The sequence below is a fragment of the Coloeus monedula genome, assembly GCF_965178545.1.
Source record: "Coloeus monedula genome assembly, chromosome: 6".
In the NCBI taxonomy this organism is placed as follows: domain Eukaryota; kingdom Metazoa; phylum Chordata; class Aves; order Passeriformes; family Corvidae; genus Coloeus; species Coloeus monedula.
This window is the reverse complement of record NC_138786.1, coordinates 52,986,788-53,008,471: the sequence shown is the minus strand read 5'-3', so window position 1 is coordinate 53,008,471 and position 21,684 is coordinate 52,986,788. Positions and strand designations below refer to the sequence as shown.

The window sequence follows — 21,684 nt, the reverse complement described above, 5'->3', positions numbered from 1 at the left end:
CAGAGGCAAAGCTATCCTTTGTAGCTATAAACTATTCCTGTCATCTCTTCTCTCAACTTAGTGCAACTTAATATGCTATAGAAGATTTTTGTAAGCTCATTAAATATATATATATTTTCCATTAAGCTCACAGAAGACTTCATGATCACAAAATCCCCAGTGAAGAACATCTAGAGCTGTATCTTCCTCTGTGCTGTAGTTTGCTTTGTGCTGCAGAGCAATGGGGAGTGCCTGAGCACGTCCAGCACATCAACTCCTTCATGCTGACATCCCCTGGAAACACAGAGTCACTCCTGTGGTGGCTGCACTACCTGCTCTCCTCAGGGGTGTGGAAGAAGCATGGGGAGGCCCCCTCAGAACACCAAAAATGCCCCTCAGCTGTACAAGTTTTGCCAAGTGCAAAACCTGCCTAGCTCCACCTGCATGCCCCAGACCTGAGCCCCTGCAAAACAACACAACCATGCCCGAATGCATGTAAGTCTCTAGCTGAAAATCTAATCTCTAAAATGTAATCATAACTATAACCACTTTTAGCAGTTTAGCTCTTGTACATCACCCACAAACCCCGACAACAGCAAGAGGAGACAATCAGGGAGAGACTGTATCTGCTTGATTTGATACATGCCTGTGGTAGAGGTTCTTCTTTCCAGCGATTCCTGGCGTTGTTGCTGTTGCTCCATCACTTGTCTAAAACAGCAATGAAAAAACCCTTGGTCATTAGGTATTCTTTATAATTTTGAGTAAAAGCTTTATACCCTGAGAAGCACTGTGTGTCTGGGGCAAGAGCTGATCCTGTGAGGTGGAGGTGGGTCTGATTTCACTTGTCCTGGCTGCAGCCAGTTCCAGTTCACACATTGGGAAGCTTAACCAGGACATAGCCCTGCATGCACCAGACACTGAAGGGGTTGGTTGATCCATTTAAGGTAACTCCTCAGTGGCTCTGCACAAGGAATAGGCAATGCCCAAGGCCCAGGAGAGCACAGCAAACATGCATGCTCTTAACCTGAAGTGTATGAGCATTGCAAAGAAGGAGTAAGAGGCATCTCACATAAAATCACAGGATCACACTTTGGATAAGGGATAAGGCACCACTGGAGGCCATCTAGTCCAGCCTCCCTGCTCAAGCAGGACCCCCTGGAGGACACAATCCCCAGGATTCTGTCCAGACAGCTTTTGAATATATCCAGGGAAGGAAATATTCAAAATGACACAGTCCAGAGTCATTTACGGATCAGGAGTCCAAAGCACTTACAGTTAGAATGAAAATATAGCAAAGCTTGATCTGTGTTTTGGTGCTGACTGCACAAAGCCTCTGTTGTCCAGGTGCACATTGAAGCCCTTTTTAGCACTGTCCAGTCCGGCTGACAGCCCCAGCACAGCTGCTCCTGTGCCACCAGCACCACCACCAGCACCACTGAGCTTCCTCTGCAAATACCCATCCCAGCTCTGCACTGCTGCTCTTTTGGCACCTTTCCCCCCAGGAGCTGCCAGCTCCCGTGCTGCCCAGGCCTGCTGGCCCCCAGGGAGAGGCTTGGTACAGAGGTCTGCAGGGATGTGCAGTTCCAAGGGCCCATCAGCAGAGGTCTGCTCCTGCACACTGGAGCACTCTTGCGGGAACGGATGTCCCTGACCCCCGCCACAAACCCACCCTCACTTGGCTCCTCTTAAAGAAACTGATAGCTAAAAACTAGACTGCTTGCCAGGCTTCTTGGCAATGGATATGTGCATGGATGCGGACTAAAGATTTCAACAATATTAAAATACAACTCTGAATTTACCCTGCTGAAGCACTTGGTAATAAAGTTTATTACCATTTTCTTCCACAGTTTCTAGGTCAAATTTGCCTTAATTAGCTTCATTTATCTTTAGCTCACTCTTCACTGTGCAGTTTTCTCTTTTCTCAGCAGTTTACTTCATGGTCTGTACAGTAAAGCAAGCTCAACTCTAAGCAACATTTCTATTTTGACTCCTTGCACAGTATTTTAAGACACCCTGTTACATTTTTACTTGTACTTTCCAAAGTCTGCAATGCTGAACAATTTTATCTTATTTATATACCAATAGAAGCTTTTAAAAGATAGTCCATAAAAATAAAGTTATATTATGCAGAAAAGAAATAATATCTTAACCTGCAAATAGATTTTCCGTGTTTCAATTCTAGTTCAATATATGGGACAGGAAAATACATGATTTTGCTGTGGAGGGATCAATCCTAAAGAAGTTTTATGCTCAGGACATGCAATACATGCAACTTCCAGAAAATTGCAGGTTTCTGAGAAAATTATCATATGTGCAAAGGTGAGTGAGTTTTGAGAAAGTCTTAGTTGGTTGATTCAACTGGTGTCATTTAAGCTATGACACTTTAAACCAAATAAATAGAAATCTTTACTTTGATACATACCCTAGCTCTTTCTTGGTTGTTACGGATACAACAGCATCAATTGCACTGCTAAAATTTCAATTGTAAACACATGTACTAGGAATTTCCTGAGCATACTCTCCCCTACCTTAGCTTGGCATTTATCAGCAAAATTTGATGATGACGAACAATTTGATACATACATTTTCCTGATTAAACCTGGGGGAAATTCTAGGTTTATCTAGAGAACCAACTTGGAAAATTCCAGTCTGACAGACCAGGAAAGAAATATGGGTAAGACACTCCCAAATCATTAGAGCTGCTGCAGAACAGATTGAGGTGCAGGGTGCAAAAAACCCAAACCAGGGGTTAGCCACTGCCACTTGAAGTCACTGGGGTCCATACCAGTCCTTTCTGACCTTGGTCAGAAGCAGTTTATATGTGCCAAATGCACCCTCCTACACATGCTAAAAGGAGAAGTTCTTAAACTCTTAGGAAGTCAAATTTATTCCAGTCAAACTAAATAAAGCCTGGGATTGGCACAAGACTACTTAAGGAGTATGCAAGGAGTAAAGTACAAGAGAGGACAAATTACACTCTGACTTAAAAAGATATTCTTTAAACATTTGTGTAAAGGTCTCTGAAAAACCTTTTAAACAGACAAATTTGCAGGGTAGATACTGTAACTTAATTTCCTTGCCTGCTTATAAGATGTTAAAAAAATACCCCTAGGCTTAAAATTCAGTCTGCTTAAAGAATGCATCAGCATAATTAAAGCTGAAAGTCCTCTAGTGCAGATGCAGTAATATCTAACTGCATCTACTGGCATATCTTATTCCACTCCAGTGGAGCAAAAGAAGCTTTCCCATGGCCATGTGCCCTGTAGCAGCCAAATAATACCTACCCAAAGGGCTTTTACTGTCTCTAAACAAAAAAGAATAAATAAAGTATTTTTATTCTAATATAGTTAAGCTGCTCACATTTTAAATGCACGGAATAGACACCCAAACTGGAGGTCTGAATTACATATGGTCTGCAGAATCAGTGACTTCCTCTGGTCAAAGGAAGAGCTGGATCAGGTTTTTCAGGAAGGCAGTGGGAGAGGTGACATCGCCTGCCTTGGGGTGAGCTGGGGCTCTCTGACCTTTATGATAGCTCTGATATCCCCAAGTAAATCTCAGGTGAAATATCATCACTGCTGACCCATTTAACAGTTATGGGTAAATCCCTAATAAATCTCAGATCCTTCACAGTTATTCATAAAGGTGCAAGAAACTAGTTTCCCTACACTTTCCTTATAGTTTTTGGAGGCAGGAAGACTCCTGAGTAGCCACCAAGCAAAGAGTTTACCTAGAGCATGAACTTTGGCTTACTTCACCCTTTAAAAGTCATTACAGAATCATTAGCAATAATTACAAAACATTCAGAACCAGGTTAAAACATATACAAGTTAAAAGAGCAGTGCTTACTGGTGAACAAAGGACTGCATGTTCATCCAAGTTACAAACTAGAACTCTGCCTCAGCTGATTAACTCACCTTCTCTGTGCTTCCATCTCATCTGGAGATGGACCATTCTGGATCTGGCGCTGGGCAGCTGGACCTACAGAAAAAAATAAGAGGATGCTATTAAGAAAGCAAATGTGGCTGACTTCCAAAAAAGAGTGCCACTCAGATTGTTTCTCCATCTTACCATGACAGATAAACCTCAAGCATTATTGTCTTTTCTTTGCTTTATTATTATTTTTAGCTCTTTTTTTTCCTATTAGACAAATCACTGCCTCCTGTACATTTTTAGTCCCACTGGGAGAGTCCAGTGGCTAAATGTGAAAGCTGATTTGTCCAGAAACTTGGCACCACAGTCGCTGTAGATTACATACTAATCCCTCAGTGATGGTGAAGACCTGTAGTGTTGCAAAAGTTGTCCTGTAGAAGGACAGTGTCTCACACTGGGAAGCATTTCTAGCTTTGGCATGGTTCAGCTCCATCCTTCAGGGATTATTCTGTGCTTGAACAGAAATTCAACCACCTTGCTGAGTCTGGGTGCACACGCTAACTTGTGCTGCTCTGATGCTGAGCTGGCATCAAAAGCTGCCTGATGGAAGGTGCAAAGAGATGCAAAGGTAAACAAGCCTTTTACAAAGGTGGCTTTTCTTTTTACAATGCTGTGGAGGATGCTGCTTCTGCTTCTGGAGGATCCACATCAAGCTGAGCTTTCACTGGCATCCACCAACAAAAACTGACTATGCATGTCACCATTTCAGTCACGTCTCCTCTCTTGATTGATCATGTAATCTCTGTTCTCGGACATTTAATCAAGGACACTGACGCTACATCCATTTTCAGAAAGAAACAATTATTCTGAAAATAAAAGTAACTGTTGGTAACATAAGTGGTCTTGCATTTATTACAAGGAGGATTGTTCCATTGATTTGAAGAGGTGGGGTTCAACTGGGATTATACAGCTAAGACTTTTATTACATCCAACAGCAACTTTCCTGATAAAGTTAGGAGATCAGTTATGTGCAGGAAATCATTATGCCTCCTTATTTTTTCATTTTCAAATGTAAAACTTCACCCTTTAAAAGTTATCCAACAAAAGAAAATCAGAATTAAACACTTACAAACCTAAATATGTCACTCTCAAATTGTTAAGCGCATTTATCTCTATATTCTTTATGTATTACTGCCAGGCTGAACGTTATCTGAAAACCAATTTAGAAACTACGAAAACAGGAAAGATGGCAAAAATGCATCATAGTCAGAAATTCCAGAGCATTGACTGATCCTGAGGAAATCGTGCATGTTTTTGAAATGTGTTTAAGGACTAACATTTGAAGGGTACACAGCACTTTCTGAAAACCAGGCCTGTGTATTCTAATTTTGGGTCTCCCAAAAATGAAGCCAGTGACAACCACTAAGTCAAAAGCTCTGACAATTAAAAATATCCTATGATTGGGCAGGAAGTGAAGACAGTTCACTTCTTTAATGAGTCATGACTGACAACTTAGTGTTGTTTATCATAGCTCTTTGGCAAACTGTTTACACAGAAATGCCACATTTTGTAACGATCACACGAAACAATGAACGTGGGGGAGCAGGTGACTGTTTTGGGAAGCAAGCCTCAGGGAAAAACTTAGCAAGTATTTGGGAACCACAAAGCAGGCGGCTCACATGAAAACAGTTTAGGGTGTAGCAAGGATCTTATCAGAAACTACACGTGAGGAAGCCAGGGACAGCTCTTAGCCTGCTCAGCCCCAGCTCACAGACACGGAAGGCAGGGATTAATTTCATGCTTGGTTCCGTACATGTGTGCTCTGCTGTGCACGTACGGCAGACAGCTGTGAGGCTGAGAGGGTTTAAATTCAACTGCATTTCTAGGTTTAATTCCTCTCCACATTCTTAGGTATTTCTCAGACAGAAGAAGACATGAACAGAGAGTGCTCTTGGTGATGCCACCCTCATTTGAAGATGCTTCTCTAGTTGCCCTGTGAGCTGCCTCTGACCCTGGCAGCCCTTGGGAACAGCCTCACAGAGAAGAGCCCTTCTCAGCACAATAACCAGGAGAAACAGTTTTGTTACTGACCCGTTTGCAGCCTCACAGCTGCTGTGAGCCACATTTTTAACAACTAATTAACGCAGGAGATAACTCTGCGAATGTCTGTGTTTCCTCGCTTCGTTGCTTTGCAATAATAAACCACGCTTTTATATCAGCATCTTGTGATTCAGCTGAAGGCAGACTTTGGGAGCATACAGATGTTTTTCCGTGTTTGTTTTTTCTCCTCCTGCTCAGCCCCACCCCAGCGGCCCCTCTGCCCTTCCCCAGCCGTCCCTACAGACAGCAAGGGGGAACTCCTGGCACGGGGCACTGCTTTGTGGTGGGTGTGGAGGTTTCCATGTGCCGGTGGCTGCTCTCGCACCCCTGTGCAGAGATGTCCACGTCTGGAACGGCGGCCAGCCATAAATCTGGAACACAGCTGTCTCATGCTCCGGCTTCCACTCTGGTGTAGCTGTGCCAGAAAGGCACGAACTAACAGGAACAATGCCATCCTTTCTCTCCTGCCGGGGAAGCTCCAAGCGATGTTTCTTTTCCCTTTTTTACTTTCGCTACAACTGCAAGCAACGCTGACTGCATACACGTAGGAAAATGTCGAAACGAGGACCATTTGTTTGGCTGAACAACCAGGATTTTGTGCTTCTTCAATACAGCAGGTCCAATCTAACACACTCTCATTTATTATACACATTGGAAGCAGCCCCTGGTTGGGGTTTCTGCAACTCCTACAGCCTCCATGGTGCTTACGGGACAGCGTGGTGAAAGTGGTGGGCTAAGGAAAGGGTCGAGAGTCAGAACTGAATTACAAATATATATGGGCTTAAAATTCATGATACTGAAAATTTTTGCTTTGCATATGAGAAAAACAAGATGATTTCGTGAAAAAAATACAACCCCCAAAAACCTCAAACAAACAAACAAACACAAACCCTCAGCAGATTATGGGAGCAAAAGAGGTGTCAGATAGACAGCTCTCCCTCATTGTTTGATGAGTCCAGCATATACCTGGATTGTGGGAGACTCAGGTTCAGCCATCAGGTCTGACCTGTAATCATTTATATTCTGGCAATGTGACATAAACACTTGCTTATCCTGACAAGAACAGACGAAATCATTCCAGATTACAAGTTTCTGCAAGGCTTTTCTTTCCAACAGCAATATCTTTCAAATAAACCGGCATTTTCTGTCATAAAACCCCAAGATATCCATTGCTGAAAGCATTTCTGACCGATGCCAATCCAATCGTCCCTGTTCAGGTCCAGCCTGGGCCAGCGTGCAAACCCATGCTGGGACTCAGCCGGGCAGTGTATTTTGCTTTGTTCGCCATAACCCCTCCTCTTCCCCCCTGTGCCCTTGGGGCTCTTTGCTCCCGGCGGTGCTGGTGCCCGACTCCCGAGTGCCCCCAGGCAGGTCAGCCCCACAGTGAGGTGTGAAACCCTGTGGGTGCTGTCCCCACTTCAGCCAGAGCGGGAAGCGCTCTGTGTCCCCATCCGCCACCGCTTCCCCATTCACAGCCTGCCTGTAAGTTCATCTCTCTTGCCGCTGTTGAGCAATGTCTGGGTCAGCACTTTAAACACCTGCCTCTGCCCCGAGGACCTCAGCCTGCTCTCTCCTAGTGGGGACTGCACGTGCTGGAGATGTCCTGGCACAGCCACACGCCACCATAGAGCATCCGTAGGAGTGGGCGCTAGAATGGGAGCAACAGCGCTGGTGACTAACTGTGCTAGAGACACTCCCTTAAACTCATTACTAGAGACAATTATCCTGGACAAAGCACTGATCTAATTAGCCTAGATAAGGCCCGTAGATAAAGCAGGGTGCCTGCCTACACTACTTCTCGGGTCCAAGTGAGTACAGCCAGAGTTGGATGTCACGGCAGGTCAGGTAGACCTAACTTTCCATGGGGAGTTGAAGGACTGAGAAGAGGGATCACTGCTCACTGCAGTCCCTCACTGCAGCTGGGCAGAGCCATGGGCCCTTCAGTGCTGCCACACTGCCACGGCACTCCCGTGATAGGGGGTTTGGACTCCACGTGTCCTGCTCCTGCCTTGTTTGGTTTGACGTGCAAGGCACCCTGGCAGAGAGAGGAAGCACACCCCACTAAGGGAGGGTTTGGGTACAGCGTCACAAAGCCTGCTTTCAGGCAGTTTGCCTCACTCCTATTAAATATTAACTTGAAATAGAAGGAGTTTCAGTGAGTGTTACTCACAGGCTGGGTGCCTCGGCAGCATTTTAACAGAGTACATTAAATACCTTCTATAACATCATTTAGACATTGACCAAACTTCTCCTCTGAGAACTGTGAAGAACTTTATCAGCCTTAATTAAGCTTCACCAATGCTGTGAGGCAGAAGCGACTCAATTACACCCAGGCCGTGTCTGCACAAATAAAATTTGGTTGCAGCAATTTACCTACAGGTGAGATTTGCTACTGACGCAGTCAAAACTATGCAAAAGGTCACCTAAGGCATTCTTATTCTGATGCAGACCAAATTTGGTTTGACCTGAGGCAGGTAGAATGCAGGGAAAGGAGCATTTCCAACTGTGTGCCAGAAAACCTTCTCTACCTCCCTTCTTTGTTCCTTGGTGACCAGAAGTGCCGTAAGTCTGTGGCAAAGCAAAGTAAAACACATCCTCTTAAATTCATCTCCAGTAGTGTTTTACATAACCTGAGTTTACCCTATACCACACTGGATAAGGAGCAGGTACCAACTCCCAGCTGAATTCTAGAAATTCCCATCTTAGAACCTATTAAAGGCACCATTCCCAAGATTGCAACTGCTTTGCTTTTATCTTTTACCTCGAGATTACTTTAATCCAACATGAAACAGGCCCCGCTTAAAGTGAAATAAGGGTGTGAGCACAGGGGGTCTGTATGAAGTCTGTTCATTTGAACTAAAAACTGATTTAACATTCACTGCTGAAACTTTCTGATGTAGATAAGATTTAAGGACAGTGACAGAGCTGGAAAAACAAGCCTTGTATTAAACATGGGAGTGCCCTACCCTCTCATTAGTTCACACCTCCTGCAAGGACGTGTGTACAGGTGCATATGCTGTGCACAGTCCGTTTTTTCCTTTTTTTTTTTTTTTTAGGAAAAATCAACAGATGGAATTGTAGGGGTCCCTACATGCACAACCACACAGCTGTGCACATGCACTGAGCAGGATGGAAGACATGAGATGCGGAGGAGAGTTACCAAAAAGAAAGGCCATGCAAAGATCCAGAAAGATGATTAGAAAGAAACCATCTTTAATTCACCAGAAGTGCTACTGAGCACACCAACAAGAAACCAGTGTGCCTTTGGCTCAACTACTGAAGCTGTTAATTCCATTATTTTGCATAAAATTTGATGACACTTGTTGATCCTGGTTGTTTGTTCATCATGGCACTGGCACAGCATTTGATAGTTTTTCATGCTGGTGTCTTGGTTGAGCTGGTGGAGAAAAACTTAATTTTTTTTCCTTCTGAATACAATACAGATGAGACAGTGCTAAAGCAGCTCCTGCAGCAAGCAACTCCACTCTGACAGCAGGGGTCATAGTAAATATAAAGGACATGGCTCGGCTGCATCTATCTCAGCAACAGGGCCTCAGCTCAGCAGCACAATTCGGGTTACCTCACACATAAAAACCAGCACAACCAGCTTTAAAAAAGATTTTAAAAATACACATAGGTGACTGTGCAAACAGGAAACCTTTCACATGAGGTGGGTCCAGGGCTATTGGGGTCAGCATGTTCCCCAGAATGCAGCCTGGAGTGGTTGGGAATGCATCCCCATAGTTAGGGCAAGCAACAGGGACAGGAGCCCATGTGTTCTGGTATGGGACTCCCTGTATTTTATCTGGTGACTGATTAACATAACATGTAAGAACTGGAAATTATTTCCCTCTCAGCAGCTCAGCTCTGACAAGAAGAATAAAACACACACTGCTCTAGAATAGCACAAGCTTGTCAGGGTGGGGGGAAGGTGAGCAAGGAAAGCTGCAGTTCTGCCTGGGCAGGGGAAGTGGCTGAACCTTGGTTTCCTGTTTCCTGAGGAAGTGCTTTGAGCACCAGACCTTGAGGATGGCAGCCCAAGGAAAGGTGATGGCTACACATCCAACTGGATCAGGCACCAGTGCTGCAGAGCCTGCCACATGTGCTCAGACAGGACCAGACCTGTGCAGTGGTGGGTCTCCGAGAAACAAAGAGAAATTCTGTCAAGATGAATGCAGGAAACCTCCATGCAGGACAGGAAAAGATGGACCTGGAGCTTCCCAGGGGAATTCTGTTTACTTTGCTGAGCTCTGAGCAAAAGAGAACTAATTCAGCAGCGGCTCAATTATGCGTGGATGAAATTGAGGTAGGTAAGGCAGCCACCTGCCAGGCAGCTCCGGGTGGGGGGACTGCCAGCACCTCCCTCCTTGGCAGAGCTGGTGCAGGCACTCTGATGCCTTTAGAGAAGAGCCTTGTTTCCACAGGCAGTTTCATGATAAGTAAGCATCTAACTTAGTTGATGACCAGTTGCATTTGTTAGGGGAGCTGCTTCTGGCTCTGAGAAAAATGTTACATGCATAGAAAAGTATAGGGAGAGTTATTTTACTTTTTTCGTATTACAAAAAACAAAGGAAAAAAAAAAAAGCATCATTGACTTTCTAAGGGTGTAATTCCAATATTGGTGGCCTTATAAAGACGCTCAGGATAGATGATGGGAGAAGATGTCAATCAGTGCCAGAAGTAAAAAAGCAATCGATAAAATCAGGACCGTGAGATTAGCTTAAGAAAAAAAAGAAAGTAAATTAACCCCACAATTATTAGTGTCAAGTAAACAAGCCCCAAAGCACTTCTGTTCCCTCCTTTTTTTGATTGTTTTTCAGAATGTGCATCAAGCCTATTTTCCTGAACATCCAGGATTGAAACATTTCAATAAAGGTGAAGATTAGCTCATAATCTTGTACCTCTAGGCAGTAATGGAGCTTTAAGAAAAACACCAAATACCATCAGAATCTCATTAAAATTGAGACCATGTGCCATCCTGAGCAGCTGGCACCCCCCACCACTGCATGGGCATTCAGTTAATGCCAGAGTCCAGGCAGGGGATGCTCCAAGGAAGCTGAGAGTGGAAATCAATACGCACCATCTAAAGATATGGTTAATATTGCAAAGTTTTTTCCTGAATTTGGTTTTAGTGAGGACATGAATTGTTTCACTCCAGTATCAGTTTGACAGGTGTTGTCCCAACAGAGACAGGGACACTGCAATGCTGGCCTCGTGCTCTGCAGTAGGAGCATTGCTGAGCTCAGAAACCACTTTCCCTTGGATGTCTCAAGCCCCACACATCCATTCTGTGAAATATAAACTGAGTATCTGCTTTTAGCTAAGTGTGACTGTGTGTGTCTGCACCCAAGTAAGGGCATACATCTGTTCATTCCCACTTCACACTTATATTTCTTTACATCAAATAAAAAGCAGGGATTTGATAATTTTTTTTTTTTTTTGAGATTAACTGAAACTCTGAAAATCTCTGAAGTCACAGGGAAAAAGCACCCAGCCACTGGCATGGACAGCAGTTCAATCAGCTGATATTTACACACTTAGCTGGTCAAACATCATCTCTAGTTTTGCCTAACAATAGGATTTATGACACATTAGATCAGAAGTGTATATATATATACCCACTGTAGCCTGGTACAGCACCCAAGGCACCAAGAGCACCACAGCCTATTCTTGGCCCATCTCTACATGCAACCTTTCAAGGCAATGCTCTCTGTTTTCAAGTGTCTCCTTCCTGTTTCACTACTGCTATCACAGCAAACCCCTCAGGGTAGTTTTTTCCACCACGTGGAGAACAGCAGGGCCCATACATGCACTGAAGCACCATGCACACAGGAAACACCGTATTATAAACACACTTTTTGCATCTAATTAATGGTTAAGATCCAGACAAGATCCATTTTACCAAGATTTAAATCCCAACATTTCTGTAAGGCAACTATGATGGGTACCTGCACCTGGGTAAGAGTACTGGACAGAAGAGGACTCTTCTACGAAACACAACTAAATGGAGATATATTTTGGGATTTATGAAAAAAAAAAACCAAAAAACCAACAAACCACATGTAAAGATATCATTATGAATAGGTAGGATTCCTTGATAATTAAGTCACAGTCTAACGAATTAAACAGATAAACAAAATATTCAAATACAGCACCTGATCCCATTCACACTTATACCCAAAGCCAAGCTATCTGCTTAAGGGAAGCAGAAGTCCCACTAACTAGGAAGGCCCAGAGTAAACCCACTCATCTCTGCAAATCCTCATTTCCAGAAGAGCTAACAGGAATTGACAGTCACAGGTAGGTCGTTATGGAGAAAAAAATAGGCAAATATCCCATTAACTATAGCAGGTATAAAATGCTGCCCTTGTTCATATCTGTTTTTTAAAACCATTATCTATTCCATGAGTACAGATGCCATTCACTAGCAAGTGAAGACAGAAGCAATCCAACACATTGATTCAGAAGCCTTCGTCCCACATTCTTGCTGTAATGACTTCTCCTGATTTAACAGCCCTGACTAATGCTGGCATCTCCTCAACCTAATGGGTCATTTCTCTCAAATATTATCTCAGCCTCCTACTGCCCACCTGACAGAATTAAAAGCAAATTAAAGAAAAATGATCCATCAATGCAGTACAACTGCAAGTGGTTTCCCAGCACAACAGGATGGCGGCACAGAACATCTCCATGCAAAAACGCCCTGGCACGAGCATCCCTTCCCCCTTCCCAGGAGAGCTCCCACAGGAGCACGGCATGCAAGGGACAGGACGTGCAAGGCAGCGGGGAGATTTCCATCACCTACAAGACATTCGGCACAGGATGATGCAGTCACAGTGGCAGAGGCAGAAGCAGTGCCAAATCCATTCCCTGCTGACCATAGTATGGCCACAGCCGCCTCAGCGCACTCCCTGTGGCACCCTCCGCATGCCCGGCACTCCCCGCAGACCAGGTTTCACCAGCTGTAATCAATCCCCCACTGCAGCAGCACAGTGGGCCTGGCCACTTAAATATTTAATTGGACCCTTTTCCTCACCTATCACAACACTTTGGGGTATCTGAAGCCAGACTTCATTGTCTGGACTTTCACATAATACTGTGAAAGTAAGAAAAGTTGCATTTTCTGCCTCCTGCCCCAATCAGATTGCCCTGCGTTCACCTGCGTGCAAGCAATTACAATAAAAGCAAAGTGTGAATAAACAGAATGTTCAGTTGTCCTGGGGAAAAAATGGCTGCAATTGAACGTGCAGGATCAAGTTCACTGGCAGAGTAGCTTCAGAAGTCAAGGAGGTGCAGTGATAAATGTTGAGCACTAGTCTTAAAATATAAGTGTGAACAAGATGGCTTCAGAAATATGTATATATGGCTTAAAATCCCCATCTGCTATTAAATTTTCAGTACTCTTCATCATCCCATCATCCCAGATCTCCTCTGATTCCAACACTTCACTCTTTTTACTTTGCCTGCTAATCACTTTCCTCGTCTATATTTAAGTGTGGCAGGTCTTATAGAGGCAATCCAGTTGAAATTAATGGAGAGTTTGCATGAGGAGGATAAACAGAATATTTATTTGCTCTCCACCTCTGCCTTATCACCTTTGATCCATTTCCTTACCTCCTCCTTGCCTTTGCATTATTCTGTCTGCTGGGGACTTCACACAGCCTAATGCTCTACTCCTCAAGCAGACTGATAGCTGGTTTAGGGAATGTGTCTCCATAGCTTCTGTGACACTACTCTGATGTAGATCAATTAGTGTTTTGACCCACTGAACTCAGCAGCTAAGTCTTCTATCTAAATCTGATTTTTAGAATATGCTGAATAAAAATGGTAAGTTTCTATAAGTTACCTATGGTTACACCAGGAGAAACCCAGGTGGAACAAGTTCATAATTAGCAATGTACCAGAGCCACTCCTATCCTTCCCAGACAATACTTATTCATCACAACTCAGTAGCTGCTCACTCTCCGTACCTGCCTCCCACAACATTCTCAGAATGACTGATATGTAGATATTCTGCTAGCAAAGCTGCTTATCATATGTTTTCTAATGCTTGCTGCTATGAATTATTTATGACCCATTTTAAGTCTACAATATCAATACCTCTCAGGTATTCCCCACTATCAGATGGAGCAAAACAAGCATTAACTAATCAATATCTGAGACAGCAAAAACTCTGTTAATACCAAACTATCTTTTTCACTATGGCACACAGATGGTCTAAACTCTACCTGTATTTGCTCGTTGTTTTCTTCTTGCTGGCTTATCAAGCCATTACAGGCACACCAGAAACAGGAGTATTAAATTCAAACCCGAGTGTAAATTCAGGGTCTTACAGCCATAAATGCCAATGGTTTTGTGTAATTACATTCTGAGGATTTAAGAAGATTCGGAAATATATTTAAATGAACAAAAATAGCATTAAAATTGTAGGCCATGTTTTATATTCAGGACTCTGGTTTTCCTAGAGAACACGGTATCACAAACCATTGCATTCTCAGTTTTGGGAGCACTTCAAATCCTTTTTGTTCTCCTGTGCTTTCTTGCTGTATCTCACACTGAAGGACTGAAGGGAAGCATCTGGCTGATGTAAAATATCACCTCCAAAGTGCTCGCTTATCCTGCAACACCATTGGAACCACCTGCTCTTTCAAAAGAAAACAGTATTACACAAATGTAGGCAATTTAAAACACTGTATCAAACTAATGAAAGAATCTGTAAACCCAGAGAGGTACAACTTAATTCTGTCATAAGAATGCATCTAACTCTTTCAGTGACTTATTTGGCCGAGACTATGTCACCCCGTATTTTCTTTATTATTTGCTTACACACTTACCTTTTACACAGTGAGGTTGTGGTTTCTATGGGGTTAAATATGGTCATGACTAATAAAAAGCTAAAAAACATCCTTGAAGGCCAAACAGCATCTCAGAGACTCTCAAACCGATCTAATAGAGATTAACCAACTCCTGCAGATCCTTTGGCAGACTTACCACCTGCACAACAAACTCCCTGCCAACAGTCTGCCATGGAGCCAGAAAACCAGGGAGTGGGTGTGATAACTCCTGCCTCCACCCCAACTCCACCCTCCTCCCTAAAACTGATGTAATATTTTTAAATAGCTCATTCAAACACAGTGTGGAGCAGCAGAGCCAGGGTCACCATGTGACTAAGTGGCAGAGTAGGAGAGCACATTTGGTTTGGGAACAGGTTCTCTCAGCAACTCCACCATCACTTCTGACTTGGAAATAAAGATTGGTATCCACAATCCCACCAGCAAGAGAGTGACCCCTTGAAAGTGGAAATAGCAGCATGGCCCACAGGAAAAATAATTGAAGACCCTCAGAAGGCAGTTTCCCCAGAGAGTATGACACAAGCCACCACCTTTTCTTCTACTTCAGGTAAACAAAGTTATGACTTGCTGGACACTATCAGTGTCGATCCAAGTTTGGGAAAAAACCCCAATCTGGTGCAGCCAAAAACATTGTAAAAATACTTTCATAACACCTGCACTGGGATTCCTAAGCTGTGATACATGTGCCACCAGCTGCATGCTAGTCACTTAGAAGGGATACTCTATTGTGCAGTACTGGGCATAAAACCCCCCCAGAAATCTTGTAATTTCTTATTAGCATTACTTGACCTTCCCAAAGGTTACAGGCCAGCTTGCCTGTGGCAGCACAGATGATTCATGAATGAGGAGCACTTGCAGATGCTGTGCACCTGAAGAGATTTTAAGTAACAATTCAACTGACCACCTCTTACTCCTGTATATAAAAAAAACCTTGACCTCATTTTGAGCATGAACCAATACCAGCTGCCTGGAAGGCAAGCGCTCCTCCAACTAACTGCTCCTGTAGTCCTTGCAACAGGAAATCAACTGTGCAAATTGCATTTTGACAAATACAAATCATTACTGACAAAAAGGCTGACAAATCCCTCTTGATGCCCAGCGCTTACCTGGTGCAGCAGCCCGCTGGAAGGAGAGGTGCTAGAAAAATGCTTCTTTTTTAAACAGTAGTTGGAAAATACTAATTCCACAGTCTGCAGCAGTGAAAAAAAAGGACAGCTCTGATCCTGCAAGCGGTAGCAGGCACGCAGGTGACTCCTACATGAAGCCTTTTGCAGGAAGGCTGTAATTATCTGGTTGAGCACCTACTGATTGTATCTGGAGACTGTGTGCATAGGAGCCAATATGCAGCTGATACAACTCATGTCATTTTACTTTCTGTACATTTTGTCCCTGATTGAAAAGGTTGCCTTCCTTTTTTATTCCTAATATCTATTATCCATGCTTGAGAAGGCACTTAACAGCACATTAGACAGCTAAGAACCCAGAGGCCGTGCCAAAACTGAAATAACACTATGAAATGAATTGAGTGCTTGGTTTCATTTTAGTACCACTCTGAGAAGGTTTGTACTTTAGAAAGCTCTGGAAAGCACTCAAGAAGGAGAACAATGAACTTTTAAGTTCCTCAGCCAGACAAAATATAAGAAAAAAGCCATTGTCATGCCATTGACCAGATCTTTGCAGTTCTTAAGATGGAAACTCATTTCTGGTATTAAGGGTCAGTGTCAGATGTTTTGTTATACCTGTAGAAGCTGTTTATACTGAACAAGCCTTAAATTTTTATATTGCCTTTTTCTGCTCTCAACCTCCATTTCCACCATCAGTTCCAAAGGACTCCTGGGTACTGTCCCAAGGAGAGCTGAAGTGTTTCCCAGTAGTACACTATGCTTTCGGGATGGCTGCTATTCCACAGACAATGCACTCACATACCTTAGCAATTAGGCTTGGGTAAGACTGTATGGAGCAGATTTAAGACCTGGGAGAAAGCAGCCTGCTCACCTCCACATTTTGTCTCTCTGGAGCTGCTCCCTGCACGGAGGCTTGGCTGAATCCATGCCAAGCCAGGACTAAGTTGATGGATCCTCTCGTGAATTTCAGTACCTGAAGTACAGGCACAAGTGAGCAAGACCAGCCGAGAAATACAGGCTGTAACCTTCAGTTCTTGCATGGACAGCCCGGATTTAGGTGCCTGAATCAAGACTCACCCATGGGAGTGAGAAGACCCAGCTGGCACAGCATCTATTTAGAACTAGCCCCTAAGACGTATTTCCAGTTACAAACCATTTTTAATGGGACGCAAGCCTGAAAGTTTCTGCCAAGAAATAGAAAGCAAGAAGCATTCAGGCAAATGCAAGTCTCACAGACCAAGCCCAGAAAAACCCTGTCAACTCAAGTAAAAATTAGTTACCAGAAAATGATCTGCATTGGAGCATCTTGTACTGATGCCATTCTCCAGTAATATGCTCTGATTAAACCATGCCAGTGTTTGTGGTACTAAATTAAACAGTATTTAAAAGACTGCTTACACTTCCCATATCTCTTCTTTGCAGGGCACTGCTAAGAGCAAAATAGCTGCAAAGGAAAGATGAAGGCTGGTAAATCAGTCATTTCTCATGACAGTTGCCCCACTTACAAGTATTTAAGCTGCTGTCTGTCAGTAGCCTGTAGTATAACAATTAAATAGTCACTAGTAACATACCTATATTACTGCATACTGCTTTCTAAATTGCCTTCTACAAAAAAGTTTCAATCAATTTAACTGATGGGGAAATTTGAAGTCTGCTACACTGCTACTAGCATTATTTGGTATAAAGGAAGTGCAGGCATGCATTTGATACTTCTCAGAGGGCTCGACTTAATTTAAACTTGCTAATTAATTATGATCCACTTGAAAATGCATTCTCTTCCCTGAGAGTATGAACAGGCACTTCTGGGAAACCATGATGAATTTCTCCTAAGATGCAGAAAGCCTGAGACCCAGGAAAAAGCCCCAAACTCCTGTACAGAGGCTAGCAAGCACAATTCAAAGCCCTTCAGCTTTTCAAACTTCTAGTTGCATCCCTACTGGTGCCAATCTAAAAGAGGGATGAATCCTCCCCGGCCATGTGTCTCTCTGCTGATTACAGGAGAAGCCTGGGTGAGACTCAGTCCTATAAATACAGCTGGGATGAGTCCAATCCTAAGAGAATAAGCCTCTGCCAAATTACCCATAGATCCAGGGAGGGTTTGGAAAACCCAATACCATGCTGCATCTTGGCTCAGCACTCTGCTCACCGCTGGTGACTCACGTTGGGTGTGCCAGGGGGAGCCTTGCAGGGGGCATGGGGAGCAAACGCTCCTTGCAGTGAGTAACAGATGCCTGTTTGGCTCTGCCCGACCTTCCACAATGGGACCTCTCCTGATAAATCAAACAGGGTTTCCCCCTCCCTGTTCATCCCCCAGAATGAGGTGTGGAGGTTTATTCATCACTGAGCTTGGGTGACCAGCTTTCTGTCCTATTATTGATCTCATTATTGAAAGGAGGCTGGGCGAGGTAAGTGGTTGTGAGACAACTGTGACAAAGAGCACGTATCCTTTCTCCCAGCATAGAGAAAAAGCACTTCCGAGAATGAGAGTTAAAAATAGTTGGTTTGCCTTAGAGGGTGTATTCACTTTGAAACACAGAAAACAAGTCTAAGCTGCACCTCTAATATGACAGGCACCTTTAGCAGCCTGCTCTCTGCCAAAATACCTAATTCCCTACTCTTTCTTCTCCTTAAATTTTTTACCATTTCAAATTGTAGATGCTTTTCACATGCTATGAGAAGCTTTGGGGGAGAGAGGGCAGATACAACCTTCTAGGTTACATTAAACCGAGCCTTTTTTTGGAACAAAAAATCTCTTCAAGGTTATTTCTTGAAATCTCTTGCAGTCCTGTCTTTATTCCCACATTTCTTACACCAGTGGTGTTTCAGCTCCCCAGCATCCTCTTTTAGCCCTGCTCTGTGCCTGTGTCCCAGGTGGAGGGCAGGCTGCCCACATTCCACCCAGTGCTGAGATGACTGAACAGTCTGGTTTGAGTATCAGCATCAGCAAGGCAGCTTGATGCTTTCAGAGCAAGGTGTATCCTTTCAAACACAGTATTTTATTTACCAGTGATGGTAATGAGCCAGTTGGGAAAACATTCCTGGGGAAGTGGTAGATTCTCTATCACATGAAGTTATTACATCAAGACAGTGACTTTCTAAAGTACGCTTTCACTTGGTAAAGAATTTGTGGCCAGAATACCAAAGGTTTGAACAGAGGTTACAGTGGATGGCTTTAACCATCTCTTCTGACTCTAAAATTCTAGGAATCCAACACCATTGCTTACAGGCTTCTTTACACCAAAGATCTGCTTGACTCTTCTGGGAATCCATTAAAGCTTAAAAGCTTGCCAGGCTGAGAAAATAACCATGATATTTCCAGCTGCTTTCCCCAGAATGTTACATTAATCCTTCCCCTGGCCCTGAGCAAGCCTTGCCACTTTACTTTCGAGCAGCTTGACAAAGGAGCACGGTTGGACTGCTCCTCTCTGTGGCTCCATAAGGGCTCCCCGCTCCCCATAAGTTTGCTCTCAGGTATTGCCAAAGGATTTGGGAAGCTTTCCTTGCTGTTCCCTGACATGGGTAAAAGCATTTCTTTACAAGTCTGGAAGCTGGCACCACAATTCCCATTGATGACCAAGCAGAGCCTACCAGCAGACTTAAGTGATAGCCTAAATAAGAACCACTAGGAATGTCATTCATCATAAAGCTGAAAAACTATCAATGTCCCACTTCTCCTGCATGCAGAAGTGACAAACAGTAGACAGGGCTTGCTGCCAAGGATGGGACCTGGCTGAACACCCCCTCTCCACCACCAGGGCAAGCCCACCTGGGCACCCGAGAAACGTGAGCAATTCTGCATCGTGCTGATGAAGTTCTTAATCTTCGTGTCACCCAAGCTGAACTGCAAAACACGGCTGCCTGCCCTAGTTATCAAATGACCTGAAATTCAGCACGATCATCTGCCATAACAGCTGGTTCACTGACAATGAGAGAACAACTCCTGCCTGACTGCTGAACCAGAGCCAGCAGCGGGAGCCCAGGACCCAGCACACACAGCCACCCACACCGAGATGCTGCTCCCATCCCCCTGCATGGCACGGCCTCAAAATGTCTTGTGTTCTTTGAATTCTGCACACTGACTCCTTCCTCTACGTATTCATTTTTCATCTGTGTCATTAAAAAGAGATTTCAGAGACCTGGTACTTCAAAGAGGGGCAAAATAATGAAACATCCTTCCCAAGGAATTAAAATGAAGGTAAGGTTGGATCTTGTCAGTTTTCTTTCTTTCTACTTAGGGTGAAAAACTTTCTACATAAATAATACACAGCACTAGCAAATTCACTTCTTTTTACAGTAGCAATCTATATAGGAAATAGTACCAAACATGAGAATGATTGTACGACTAAGACTTAAGTGCTCAACACAGGCAATGTTAGGGAGCTAAATAACTTTGACAGGTGTTATAAAGTATTTTTTAGAAATTACTTATGTTCAAACACTGATACTTTTTGAAGCTGCTTTGATGTACACCAAATTGTATTTTTCTATTCCACTGAAAAAAAAAATCCTAATCGTGTATTAATAAAATTTTAGTTTTATTAATGTGAAAGTTAACATTAGCGATATTTACTACTCCTTAGCAATTAAATAAGCAGAATTGTTTGTAGTATATCTTAAGATAGGTGCTTTTGCCCTTCTTCCCCAATTAGAAACGAAGAGTGAAAGCTGTTACTGAAGACCAGCCCCTCAGCTGGAACCCAAATGTTACTCCATTGAACCCAATGGACAAAATTTCCTGCTAAACTGGACCTAGAAGATGATGTTTTCTGTGTGGATCTGTCCTCTTGGGTAAATACATTTTCCTACTCCCTGGCTGAAATGGGGAGTGAGGACTGCACATGTTCGTAGTGTTCTGTGTCTCAGTCCTAGAAAGACCAATGGGTTCACACTGCTAATGTTGTGCCTAAGAAGCATCTGTCTGATTTTCACACGTGTAACTTGTTGTAGCTCTTGCTAGAGCTCCTACGTGCATGAGCAAGAGGAAAGTTTGGACTGAACATATGCCTTATTCCCTGTGTTTACTTCAAGGTAGGCTTCAGAATCCTTTCTGTAAGTGTGAATACAACCATGAGTATTTGATTAGGGACAGACAGAAAGAATCTGAAATCATATGGCACCAAAGCTTTAGCTGAAGTATACATGAACAAGCAAAGTAGCTAATATTAAATGTATGCTTGTATTTTTCTTGTTCTGCAGCCTTGTCTGCACATCAGTGTGAATTAAACAAATTGAAACATTGCACATTGAGCAGCATCAGATCTAATGGCAGTGCAAAATGTTTCCCTAATGAATTTCAGTTTTCATATTTTCTCCTACAAGTAGTGTTATCACTCTACTGAATAAAGCAGTTTACTAATATATACGGGTATATGTGGGTATATAGAGCTAATTCATTTTAAGCTGGTTATTTTGGCTAATTATGAGAAAAGACTATGAAAAGAAACATTTTTATCTGTATTAATTTTACTTGTGGGCTACTGTCAATAATGCCTTGATTTTAGTTTTTGATGCTGTTTGCCAGGTGCTGACAAATGCATGACTGGAGTTACTCCCTGTCCTAGACAGATCATAATCTAGGCAAGTAAGTCTTGATCTCCTAATAATGGGAGTCCCTTAGCAAGGGGGACTCCAGCCCTACTCCATTAGCCAAGATCTCCCATCAGCCAGATGGGGAGGAGGAGGAGGAACACTGCCAAGCCCTCAGCCTTGTGGTGTCCTGAGCCTTGATCTGGGAAACAATCACACCAAATACACTA

At 43.4% G+C, this 21,684-nt stretch overlaps 1 protein-coding gene across 1 annotated transcript in view; it reads right to left on the bottom strand.

The window, feature by feature from the left end:
• The window catches only part of EVL (Enah/Vasp-like), a 146,961-nt gene that overhangs the window by 14,726 nt on the left and 110,551 nt on the right, over positions 1–21,684 (bottom strand). The window contains exons 4-5 of the mRNA XM_082283920.1: positions 3,897–3,960; positions 626–687 (exon numbers count right to left, since the gene is read on the bottom strand). Coding sequence (XP_082140046.1) covers positions 626–687; positions 3,897–3,960 — 126 coding nt within the window. The remainder of the gene's footprint in view (positions 1–625; positions 688–3,896; positions 3,961–21,684) is intronic.